The sequence below is a fragment of the Phallusia mammillata genome, chromosome 6 (assembly GCF_965637545.1).
Source record: "Phallusia mammillata chromosome 6, kaPhaMamm4.hap1.1, whole genome shotgun sequence".
Taxonomy (NCBI): Eukaryota; Metazoa; Chordata; class Ascidiacea; order Phlebobranchia; family Ascidiidae; genus Phallusia; species Phallusia mammillata.
Window position 1 is genome coordinate 20,918,053 of NC_137257.1, and position 12,770 is coordinate 20,930,822.

The window sequence follows — 12,770 nt, forward strand, 5'->3', positions numbered from 1 at the left end:
GTTTTTAAAATACATTTAATTTTTGGTTTCCCAATGCATTTGGGATGAAATGTTCTTTTACCTATGTTTTTTTCACACATCTTTTTCACTCAGCCTAAACCGGTGTTTTTTCATACAAAATCAATGCGTGGAATGAGTATTTTGTTTTGGCCTTCGAGTATTTAACACAAAGTAACTCGAACAACTTTTTTTAAAGCATTTGTTGCGACGAGTTTTTTTTACCATATTTGCAAGTTGTTAAAATTTAAGAAATTCTGGTTGGATATTGGGTTTTGGCCTAAATATTTTGACACTTTTTGGGCCAGTAATTATGATTCACTTTAGTTTGTGCGAACGTGTTTTGCACATACGTTTTACATCTACCCACAAACGAAAGCTGTTTTATTAAACAACTTGCATTTTGTATGCAGTCAAATTACTCAAGCATTAAAATAATATAAGTTAGTTCGCCAAATTTTCTTTAAAATCGATTAAACACTTTCGTTCTGCCCGAAGTTGCAACAGTAAGAAATCAAATCAGTTTTACTGTTGAATAAATAGCGGATTTGCTGTCGCTTTAATCGGCTTAAAGGAGACCGGGCGCGTGCTAATTTGTCGTTATGTGTAAAAAATAAATCGGAGGGAAAGAAGCATGCTGGGGAAGGGAGTATTTAAAGGTTCGCGAGAGGAATTCTGTTCTTATTTCAGCCACGAACGCCGCGCGTGTCTCTATTGTGACGTAACTATGGAAGATTAGGAAGGACTTGAATTTAAGAGCAGAAGATAGATTGTTAACGAATAAATGAGTTGATTCCATCGCGGAAGCAGAAATCTGTTAAAAGTTATTCTTAAATTACAAAAATATATGATTCAAATAACTTCATCAAACGATTAAAAAAGATTTGGTCACATAAAGCCTGAAAGAAAGCAAATATTGACGTGTGATTAAAATATCAACCGAAAAATGTTAATTTTTCAAGTAAAACTCCAATTTATACCAATAGGCATATTTTTTTCAAAGCAGTCTAATCTTAAAATGACAGCAAACAACGAGATGTTGTTGAATTTTTCGGAGAGATACAGTATGGAAAAGAAATGGGAAAAACCGCTCTCCGCCGCTATTACAAGAGGGGAATCACCCACAACCACAGGATTTTTGGCCAAGAAGAGTAAGTGATTAAAACAGTTACAAAAACTATCGTTCGGTGTAACATTTTTTTATGAAAGGATTTGTTACAAAATAATATGTTAAAAAATTGATTTCAACTAATTTTTAATTCCAGTTCATTTAAATTTAATTCTTAATTCTTTTAAAACTACAAACTATACAGAGCAAGTGTTATTTATGCTTAACCGCGATTTTACTTTTAAATATTGTTAGGTCGAATTCTGGACATTTTGTGTCGAGTTTGCGGGGACCGAAGTTCCGGAAAACATTACGGAGTTTTCGCATGCGACGGTTGCAGTGGATTCTTCAAGAGAAGCATCAGAAGGAACAGAAAATATTTATGCAAGGTAGAAAAAATAACACCGAGTACATTGTGCCTACTAAGTTTTATCTAAAACATCTTTAGTCCCAAACTCAAAAACGCCTCGGGTTGTTTAAAAGAGATCAAGAAAAATACTGATTTAAAAAATATTTGTTGCTGCGCATAACAGTAATCTTTACCCCTTTCAATACGTTAAATTCCCGAATTAATTTTTAAAGTAAAACAAACTGTAGTTAACGCGTCAACATGTTAAAACATATTTTAATTAGGTCCATATTCGTAGCTAAAATGTATCGCAAGGTGTCTATTTTACGACGTGTCGTCAAAAAAAACACTAAACCCGATTTGGGGCGGCGTTTAAAAGCAAAGGCAACTTACCGTTTATCTGTGACTTGCCTTTACCAACGCTTTTTTTATCCAGGGCTCGGTGGAGGGACAATGCAAAGTGGACAAAATTCATCGTAACCAGTGCAGAGCTTGTAGATTGAAACGTTGTCTTGCCGTAAACATGAACAAAGAAGCTGTACAGGTTCGTCAACTGACATAAAAATTCTGCAGAGCAAAATGAAAATGTTTCCTTAAGTGCGTCTTTAAATGTCAATTTATGTTTTACTTTGTTTTCAAGGACAAAATCAAATCGCATTTTTTAGTGGTCTTTGCCAATTTCTAAAAAACATTATTTCTTTTCACCAATAAATTGGTTGTGTTTTTAAAATGGCTGACCGCATCTGCCTATCTGATTTTCAGCACGAGCGAGGGCCACGTAATTCCATCGGGTTGTCGGCCGAACTAATTCGCTTGGATTCCCGTGTGAGAGCTTTAGACATCCCGAAGAGCCCCAAAAGAACCCGAATTTCTCCGATCAAGCCGGACTCAGCTTCAGCATTGGATTCAAACGGTACAATTTCGTAACGTTCGTCACTCATGACAAAAAAAACAATATAGAAGCAACAAAAGTTAAACCATGTGAATTTGACTGGACAAGCAAAACGGCACAGTTAGGAATTTGCGTGTTTAATTTCTTTCAAAAAAGACCGTTTATTTTTAGACACTCGAGCATCATCTGGAAGTGGAATGGAATCACCAGACACAACTACACATCAGATTTCTTCACCTCCTCACACAAAGTCACAAGTTACAGTGTCCCAGGCGCATGGTGGCGCTAAAAGCCACATCATTACACATTTCGCTGTTGGAAACTATCTCAACTACATCAGTAACATTACAATGCCTCAAGGTAAAGGTGATATTATTGGTAGAATAACCGTAATTTAAAGAAGCTAATTTTTAAACCCATTGTCGCCAATATCAAACACACATAGTGGTCTTCCGAAAGAGTAAAACAATGGAATTCAATAGTAGTGTTGAGGTTTAAATACGGAATTACCGATAAAGAATGAATACATTGTTCCACAGCTCCATCGAGTGTCAAACACACATCGGAAGATTTGTCCCTAGCAGCAAGGTTGGCATTAAACAACAGCTTCCTGCCAACACTGAACTCGGATGTTATGTCGCAAAGTTTCGCAAGCATCTTCAATCAACACCTAGCAGCATTATTGGGACAGCAAAGGCAATACACGCCTGTTCCAATGCCTTGGAATCACTCGTCCCTTGCCAATGTCGCCGGACTGTTTGCATCAGCAGGGTAAGAAGATAAACGATAAATGGCGTATTATCATTATTTTTATTATTATGTAGAAAACTAAAAACAACGATATCGTAAAAATCCAGCTTTTTTCGGCATTTAAAGCTGCGCTCGTCCAAATTTACTTCATTTTGTTTTATTGATTACAAAGTTTGTAAAATCTGTAATATATGCTTTGCCAGGTTCAAGATAACCATTTTACCAAATACATACTCGTTATATATAATCATTATCAGATTAACCAGTTAAAATGCACAGTAAGTAACTTTTATAAATATATGGAGATCATGATGCTTAATTGGTTAACCATGACACCAGAATGAAAATAATTAGAAACCTCTTTTTCAAAAATAAATCATACAATTCTGCTATAACAAACTCCACCAATGCCCGTGTTAGAGTTGTAAGTCTGACCAGGACTTTCGGGTCGGCTTTGAACGTATACTGGAAAATTATAATAAAAATATTGTTAAGTACAGTAAACCCGATACAAGTTCTGCCACAGTTGCGCGGGAAATCGTTTTAACTAAAACGGAATCTAGGTCTAGCTAGGTCGTATGGGTTCGCATTTTGTAACTCGGGCTTAACATTTATACTGGCTGACAACCCGACACGACTCCCCTTGTATATTGTTGGAGCATTTAGGTAGCAGAGATTGAAACTAAATTTCAATACTTGTTTTACCAGATTGCTTCCCAAGTTAACAGAAACTAGCGATTGGGCAAATGATCGGACAGAAAGGGAAAACACCTCGAGGGACTTTCAACCTTTAGTCAACCCTTTTCTGAATGCAATGAGTGCTGGAAAACTAAACGAAATCGCTGTGAAAGCCCTCAATGACGTAATTGTGCGTTGTTTCGTCACAAAACCGTTTGACAAAATGGAACCCGAAGTGCAGGTGTGTATTCATCAAAAACAATAATAAGGAAGTAATGGGTAAAAACATGTGCGTATATTCGGTCTATTTCACCTTTTTTCATGGGCGCGTAGCAGGAGTTAGTATTCTGGCGTACATAATCATACGAAAATTGAGCATCCAGAAGTTCGAATTGAGCAATTCCGGGAGCTGACCTACAGCAACCTAAGACAGTTGCTTAGTGGAATATGTTGCATGATATAAAACCAAAAAGCGGGTTATCTAAATTCTAAATAAACAAATGTCAACCTTTTAAGCTTGACTTACTGCGTTCCAACTGGGGTTCAGCTCTCATATTGGAGTTGAGTCAATCCACTGTCTCTCCGGATTATTCCACGATCATGCAAGGAATTTGCTACAATATGAACAAAACCGGTAAGACAGTAGATTTGTATGGTACGAAAATACTATTAGTCCCAGATATTTCAAGCCTCATTGGCTTAAGAAGTTTCAGCATGCATATTGTCCACTTGAAAGTAGAAACATTTTTGGACTTCAAAAACGATCATGAAAGATTTTATTTATTTCATATGTCAAAAAAGAAGGTCATTGCTGTGGACTAGAGTACCAAACCAAACCATTTAAACGGAAGCAAGAGCAACCAAACGTGATGTTTTTTCAGGTTCAGCAAGCTGCAACACTGATGAACTCCAGGGCGCCACACAGCGGTTATACAGCACCATGTCTAACTGCCTTAAAGCAAGATTAGACAAAAACGAGAGAGAGTTCATTGCAAGTCTCACTATTCTTGGTAAAAAATAACAATGTTTTAGATTGCTGTCAAATTAACACATTAAACGTAACATAACAAATTCAATTGCGACCATAAGGTGGCTAACTTTCCATTTACAATTTGTGGTGTTTTAAGGAAAAATGCTTCATGTGATAATTACCAATTTGAAATTAACCTAACTTTATATTTCACTGCAGGCAGAAACGAAAAGTTTGCGAACGAAGTGACCCAGGTACAGGATTCATTTACTTCATATTTGAAAAGCAAATCTAACGATCAGTGTGATCTAGAAGTGAGGTAAGTGAAATGTTACTTAAAGAGTTGTTTGTTTGGTTAAAGCTTGCTCCAAATTATTTTTTTTTGTTTTTAATGTCAAGAGTTGCTGACAAAAAAACAAACAAAAACAACACAACCATGATTTGTCACACGAAAGGAATGTTTAAATCTTAACAGTAGTAAAGAACCTTATTATTGGTTCAAATCTCATAAATTGGTCACTACGCCTCCGATAGTCTTAAGTTCACCCTGTTCACACGATACACATGCTTTTCTAGCGGGATATTGTAAAGCCTCTAAAATACTGCACAAAAACATTTGAGCAGATTTTGCGACTGATATTAACAAATGATGTTCTTTGCAATTTCTAGACAAGTCGTGACTTCGAACGTGCTGAAAAGCATTCAGAACACATCCGAGACCGACGTTCAGAAGCTCTTCGTTCAACAATCAACCAACCCAGAGTTTGTTGACAGTTTCATCACCGCGGCTTACGCCAAGCTTCGGGCTGCATTGTGATTGTAAATACGCCCCAGAACATTTTTGCAAAAGTTCAAGACAAAAACCATACTGAAAAGACACAGGGACGGGAAAAAGGTTACAAAGGAAATATGTGTCATTTTGAAGGGTCTTCGATTTTCAAACAATCCCTGACATCGCAGTTTCCATGTACCTGTACCGGTTACGTGATTTGTTACTAATTATAACTTTGAAACGACTTAAAAATGCTTTTGTTTACAACACATTTACCTGTCTCATAAACTACAAAATGAAGGTGCAACTATTGTCGTTAAAGTGTAAACATTTTGTACGTTACCTTCTTTCGTGTATTTATCTTGTGTTCCGCAATGAAAGTGTACAACATGCTGGTGGAGTCATTGTCAATTTGCGATGCAACGAATTAAAAAGCAGAGATTCCTTCCCGTAACACAAGTTGTTGCGAAAATACTACGAAAATTTTGCTTAATAGTTTATACAACCTCTAGTGATTCGGGCCTTAATGCAATTAGCCGAGGTTGTTTCAAGTTCAAAAAAGGAAGCATTACAGGATGTAAACAAAGTTGTCAGTGTGTTGCCTTTTGCACCTTTGCAGCGATTGCAGACAGAAACTTTGAGCTCCACAGCAATGTAGAAAGTATGGTTTGGTCGAACAAGTAGCAAAAGAAACTGGCATCAACAAAATTAATGACCATTTAATGGACGTAGGTTTGTGACGGACAGAACCATTAATAGCTTATTTTTGTCCTTAAAGTGCTCGATCCCCAACAAGCAAATGGTACAGACTTTTGGTGGTCACATTGATAACGCAAAGAACAGCTAAATGCACAAATGCAGCGACACGCACGTTTTTACGCTTTAAAAGTTCGTGGCAAATCACGACTGGGGCATAAGGAAGTTCAACGTAGTAACTCGACACCGCCGTCCCACGAGAATAGTTGTTTAAACCACACGCTGGATAACAAAGTCTCCGTGTGGTTGCAGCTTGTGAAGGTTTTAGTTATTTGGTGCAGCTTCCTGCTGTTGCGAACTGATAGCACAAAAAAAGAGAATGTAAGGACATGATGCAAGCTAATCGTATTGAAGATTGAAAGTTCTGCCGCACTGCCACGGCAAATGCGTCAAAAATACGAAAAGTCGGATTCAATGCCAAACCTTGCATTTCTGTTTGCACAGAAAATATATTGTACTATAACACCTTTGATGTGAGTGTTGGTCAATGGAAAAAACTGGTGAAACACGAATCGACTATTCAACCGGTCGCCTTGTTACTGCTGATGAGAAAGAACCGCAAGAGTGTCATGTGAAAGGTAAGGAAGCATAACACAGAGCAAAGGTAACTAAAATATGAGAAACAATTAAGATGAGTTTTATCAAAGTTGTTCAAAGGTGACATGGCAGTAAGTTTAACATTTCAATCAAGTACGTTTCAACTCGCGTGTCCTATATCTTGAACTTTACAATCCATTTTTGCAGGATGTATTCCTGATTGGTTGAATGGAGATGTACTGCGCAACGGGCCTGGCGAGTTTGAATTGGGACCTGACAAGTTTGAGCATTTGTTTGACGGACATGCATTCATTCACAAGTTTGTGTTGCGTAATTAGTCAAATTAAATTTTAAGTTTACTCCAACAAAGGCTGGTATACCCTAGTTAGAAAAATTAACTAGACATAAACCACATTGGGACAAAGTGCACAATGTCCAAGCAGTTCCATAAAACCAAAGCGGTGTGTTTCGGCACAGTGTCATATATCAGTATGAAAGAAAATGTGCATACCAATTTATTATTGTATCAGCACATTGCTTTTGAACTGGAAAGAACTTCAATTTTTAAGACCACTTTTTCGCGTTATAGTTCTATTAATAGCTGTGTTGACATTAACCACAGGGGCCATCTAGGGTTAATGCAATTTTCGTTAAAGTCACAGGATGTGATTGATCGTAAATTGTGGCCCGAGCAATACGGGATCAATAACTTTAAATTACGTAATCATTCTCCAGGTTCAGTATCAAGAATGGCAAAGTAAAGTACTCGGGAAAGTTTGTTCGTTCGGAGAAATTTAAAACCAACCGACAATACAACCGTATTTTGTGTGGAGGATTAGGCACCAAGTCCTACCCTGACCCATGCAAGAACATATTTTCAAGGTTAAGGTTTATGATTTGACTATGTCATTTTTATCAATATATATTAAAGGCAATGTCTAATATCCGAGTTTCAAAACCGCAAAAAAAAAGTTTTGCACTGATGCAGTTATATTTTGATTTGATATGGCAATATGTACCGCAATAAAAAAGTTACAAAAACATTTATTTTCAGGTTTTTTACAGTTCTTACAACATCTCCACCCCTGGAAAATTGCAACGTAAATATAGCGTCGTTGGGAAATGTGCATTACGCTTTAACCGACGGCAGTATTGCGTATCGCTTCGACCCTGAAACACTGGACACGAAAACAACAGTTAATATGATTGATGTTCTTAACATTCCCTTGAGCACAGCTCACCCACACGTTGGTAAGTGAAATCAGACTCTGACTCTGAGAAATCAGATATGCGGACTTGAAGTTTTCTTTAAACAAATAAATTTATGTTTTTGAAAAACGTTTTTTAGGAAAAAGTTGTGATGATGAACACACTGCTTATTTTGTAATAAGTGGCTTTTTAATTACGTTCTAGACAAGCTAGAAAATAGATTTGTGGATTTGAAATTTATGTTTTTGAAAACTAAGTTTTAGAGAAAAAGGTTTACATCGCTGGATAGTGACAAAACTTATTTTTTGCAATTGCGTTCTTATCGCAAAATTTTATGTGATCTATTTTTACTTTTTGAAAATAAGCCCAGTTTTATTGACCTGATATATTGACCTGAAAAATTTGGTTTTTTTCATAAACTTGAATCAATTAACATAGCCTAAGGTTCATTATAGTCTTCATCCACCAAGCAACGAAATGGGAGATTCTAGTTTTTTCAGTATTGTTAAGCCAATTTGTTTCCATATTTACAGATACCAATGGGGATTACTACAACCTCGCCGTAACATTCGGTCGAAATGCGAATTACAATGTGGTAAAAGTTCCAGCGAGTAGTTCAAGCAAGAAAGATCCCTTGCAAGACATTAAAATACACTCAAGTATAAAAGTAGACAATCCCTTGCAACCAACCTACTTTCACAGGTAAGTTTTAAACCGTTCTCATTACCGTTTAGTAAGGATTGAAACAAACCGCATGTAACATACGATTATATTGTGAAGCTAATATCTTTTGTTGCCCGGTTGATGATTCTAATCATGCTCCTACTTTCGTACAATTCCCTGAAAAGTCTCGTTTTATTTTAGCAACCAATTCATCTTAACAAAGCTTAAATCAAAATCCCTAAAACGAAACACCCGTGACAGAAATAAATGAGCGTAAATACTTCATAATTGCCACTTATTGTACATGTTTGTGTTAAGTGTAACCTAAATTGTCTGCTTATAAAACCGGCCAAATCAACTGGTTTAAAATTTTGTTTGTAGCTTTGCACTCACCGAAAACTTCATTGCATTCCATGATCAACCATATCGAATCCAAGTTCCCAAATTTCTGTGGAAACTGGCCACGTGGGAACCAGCTGTTGATTCATTTCGAGTCGACCCTTCAAGAAAGTCTCTGGTAAACAAAATGTTGGTGAAGTTAATGTGGGTGTTTGACAGAAAATAAAACTACAGATTTACCCATTTCACCAAAAGAGTAATTATTGTTGCAAGCCGGGTTGAATCGTATAACAAGTTAGTAGACGAAGGACATTAACAGAAATATAACCAAACTGTTTAAAATTTGCGAAAAGTGCAGTATTACATTGCTATTAATCACACGTGTAATAAGGATTCACTGCTTTAAAATTTTGGATATTGTGAGAAATTATTCATAATTTTTTTGACAACAATCAAAAACAAATTTTGTGTTTTTAGTTTCATGTTATCGAGAAGAAGTCGGGTGCTCAAATTCCAATAAGGTATGAAACTAAGGGGGAGTTTTGTTTCCACTTCGTTAACAGTTTTGAAACAAGCGTAGAAGGGAGAAACTTTTTGGTGATTGACTTGTGTTGCCCAGCAGTCGGCTATTTGAATGAAGGGATTTTGTAAGTAGCCTATACGTGACAAAGTCTTTGTCCAAGAATAAAATATAATTTAAAACATGTTTTCAAACAAGTTAAAACGAAGCAATACAAACATGTCCTTTTTGCAGCATTTTAAAGAACCTGAGGAAGCCTATGGTGCCGTATAAAACGCCAACGAAATTTAATCGATACTTTCTCCCTTTGGAAGTGGATGAAACAACACCAAAAGGTAAAGGTTAAAGTTTACAAGTTGCATTACTAATACTAACATTTTGTAGTGGTTTCAATAAATGTAAATGAAGTTCAAATACTTAACAAAACAAAGAGAAATTATAGTGATTTTATTTTAACGGATTGCACATTATCAGTTATTTTTTCACCTTTAGACGTGAACTTGGTTAACATCGAGGGCTGCATGGCGGAAGCCAAAGTACACGATGATGGGTCGGTTACTTTGACAGGAGATGTGGTTTTGGATATGCCAAACTCTGGAGTCTTAGAGCTGCCCCGCATCAATTACAACTACAATGGAAAAGATTATAGGTTGGCAAATAGCTGATTGGATCTATAACGTTAATACTATAGGCCTACTACAAAACTGTTTGTACATTTAAAAGAAGTTTCACAAACCATAACTAACGAATTTGATTTGTCTGATTTAAACTATTTTGTGTTTCCAGATATTTCTATTCCGTATCGTTTTTGGATGAAGACGGCGGTGGTCAACTAGTTAAGGCTGATATACAAACCAAAAGCGGAATAAAGTGGAAAGAAACGGTTTGACACGATGCTTATTAGTTTATTCAACTGGCCATGTTCATAGAAAGAGTGCAGTCACGACAAAAAATTTTAATCATTAAGTTAAAAAATACTCTATTACTTTTTTGTTTCAAAAAAGCGACAGAAAAGAATTTAACACAATTGAAAACAAGGTGAAAACAGACACAATAAACTAAATACTCAATGTTTTGTTTGCATTGGTACCTTTCAGTAGTACATGAATAGGTTCTTACATATTTTGATGATAAGTGCTATTAAGAGGTTCCCAAGTTGTGTAAGTGGTGCAACAAGTTTGAAGAATCTAAGTTTCGTGTATTTAGGGATGCATTCCATCGGAGCCAGTATTTGTGGAGAGACCAGGAGCAACAGAAGAAGATGACGGAATTGTACTTTCAACTGTTATAAACCAAGATCCTGACGAACCCGTGTTTCTACTTATTCTCGATGCTAAAACATTCACAGAAATTGCCCGGGCAGAGGTATGACTACGTTTCGAATTTAACCCAAACAATGTATGGAATAAATAAATTTACTTGCTTCGAGAATGCTGTGAAACCAAGCTATATTAGTTTAAAACTATACTTAACGTCTGCATAAAAACTTGTTTGCTCAGGTCGTACTTTCATTTTATAGGTTAAAACGAAACTTCCATTGTCTTTTCACGGAATATTTGACGTTAAATCTTGAGGTTTTGGAAAATGGAAGTACATCAAACATCATTCAAATTGAACAAAATACCATCCACTACTTTGTGTGCAACTAACACTTGCACTATTCTCACATTTGATGCTGCAATTTATGCTCAAACCTTTTTGTACAGAATGCTGAACCCAAATCAGGAAACCAGTAGTTTTTAACTTTAGCGATGAGCTTATATAGCAGTTTAGCCTAAATACTTTTGTATACTCAAGTGGGATTATTATTTTTGTAGGATTACTAATAACTGTGTAAAATTAGTAGTGTCGTCTTTTCTATGTACAAATACATATTCATGCTCATAAAAAAGGTACCCAAAAACGAAATAGTTAACGCAAAAAGCAGAAGCCTTACAGAATTCAATAGTTACCTTGCCAATCAATAGTAACCTTGCCCCGCGAAAATCAATGTTTAGAAATCAATCAAGCATAACGACTGAGTTGCTGGCCATGACGACTTTGCTAGTTTACAGTTAAGTTAATAAAGTATACCGAAGTAAGTAAATATTGAAAGATCATTAAAAAAATCTGAGAAAAAATTAACTTGGCTGGGACAACGTGTGCAATTTATTTAGCAATGAAAGCACAGCACACTGAAACGACCTAAGTCACATTGTGCAAAAAACATCAAATAAAAAAACTAACATATGGTCTGAGTCCATAAAAGATCCATTAAACGTGGACAAGGCTACAATGAGTACCAATTCATTACAGCCAAAACAAGCCAGACGCTGTATGCAGACAATTTGCTTACAAGCCTACCTTGTTACTATTACAACAGTCAAATCATGCAATTCAAATACGCCCCAAAGGCACCATTGTCCTCGAACTCATGCAGAGGCACAGTTATCCCTATTTCAAACATTACCCCAAAAACTAGGACAAGTAGTGAGTTAAGTAGCTTATGTATTTAATTAGGTATTAAGTCCAATTTGAGTCATTCTTCGCACGCAGACAAATCTGCATGTCCAACCTTCTATGATACTGATGAAACAGTTAAAGCCGCTATTCAAACATAATAAAAACGTGCGCCTGCTCTTAACTTATTGCCAGATCAATGGTTATCCTTTTTTACAAAACGAACCGCAAAAAACAGGCTCCAACGGCAGTACATTTTATTTAGCCCCTGTTCATTTGCGCTTGTTACCAGTCAGCTGAGATCAGGCATATAAGAGGTCGCACAGAAAAAGCAGTTTAGGTTGTAAACAAAGTTTAAACCAACACACTTAGAGCATTTATACGCAACCACTTCTTAAGCTACAAATTTACTGTTTTGAAGGAACAAATTTCTGTAGCTTTAACATTTTATGGCTTCCATAACAAGTGATTTTCTTTGCAAAAACAAGCTGCGTATTGCGGCAAAATATAACCTTCGGTGGTGCAATTATCTTTTACTTCGCCATTGAAGTGGAATAAATGTGCCCTAAAATTCACTGTCGTCATTTAAGAGATTTCAGTAGCGCGTATAGCCTCTATAAGAATGCAGAGAATACAGTTTGGGTCAGTATTACTTTGCTTTTATGATTGCTGTCAAAATATCTTGGTGCAGATGAGGATTTTTTATTCTTGTTAATATCAAGTTAAACCAGTGGTTTTCAACTTTTTTCATTTGGGGACTTATTTTAGCAACCCACTGTAACTGACGACCC

At 36.2% G+C, this 12,770-nt stretch overlaps 2 protein-coding genes across 2 annotated transcripts; both read left to right on the forward strand.

The window, feature by feature from the left end:
- The first annotated feature begins 698 nt into the window (after nt 1-698).
- Nucleotides 699-6,012, forward strand: LOC145234062 (uncharacterized). Its single transcript, XM_080098838.1, has 11 exons — nt 699-1,148; nt 1,361-1,494; nt 1,891-1,998; nt 2,217-2,367; nt 2,518-2,706; nt 2,886-3,117; nt 3,805-4,015; nt 4,291-4,408; nt 4,656-4,784; nt 4,964-5,063; nt 5,414-6,012. The coding sequence occupies exons 1-11, from the start codon at nt 944-946 to the stop codon at nt 5,559-5,561; spliced, it is 1,725 nt and encodes a 574-aa protein (XP_079954964.1). The 5' UTR covers nt 699-943; the 3' UTR covers nt 5,562-6,012.
- Nucleotides 6,013-6,741: 729 nt separating this feature from the next.
- On the forward strand, nt 6,742-11,703 carry LOC145232938 (all-trans-retinyl ester 13-cis isomerohydrolase-like). Its single transcript, XM_080097601.1, has 12 exons — nt 6,742-6,850; nt 7,017-7,134; nt 7,551-7,691; nt 7,864-8,060; nt 8,552-8,720; nt 9,063-9,198; nt 9,498-9,667; nt 9,775-9,875; nt 10,033-10,189; nt 10,327-10,423; nt 10,747-10,905; nt 11,060-11,703. Exons 1-12 carry the CDS (start codon nt 6,760-6,762, stop codon nt 11,111-11,113), a joined length of 1,590 nt encoding a protein of 529 aa, XP_079953727.1. The 5' UTR covers nt 6,742-6,759; the 3' UTR covers nt 11,114-11,703.
- The last annotated feature ends 1,067 nt before the right edge of the window (nt 11,704-12,770 follow it).

Coding starts and splice junctions, on each gene's coding strand:
- LOC145234062 (XM_080098838.1), top strand. CDS start 944: ATGTTAATTTTTCAAGTAAAACTCCAATTTATACCAATAGGCATATTT. Junction 2,368..2,517: donor TTCAGCATTGGATTCAAACG/GTACAATTTCGT, acceptor GTTTATTTTTAG/ACACTCGAGCATCATCTGGA. Junction 4,016..4,290: donor AAATGGAACCCGAAGTGCAG/GTGTGTATTCAT, acceptor CAACCTTTTAAG/CTTGACTTACTGCGTTCCAA.
- LOC145232938 (XM_080097601.1), top strand. CDS start 6,760: ATGGAAAAAACTGGTGAAACACGAATCGACTATTCAACCGGTCGCCTT. Junction 6,851..7,016: donor GCAAGAGTGTCATGTGAAAG/GTAAGGAAGCAT, acceptor CCATTTTTGCAG/GATGTATTCCTGATTGGTTG. Junction 8,061..8,551: donor CACAGCTCACCCACACGTTG/GTAAGTGAAATC, acceptor CCATATTTACAG/ATACCAATGGGGATTACTAC.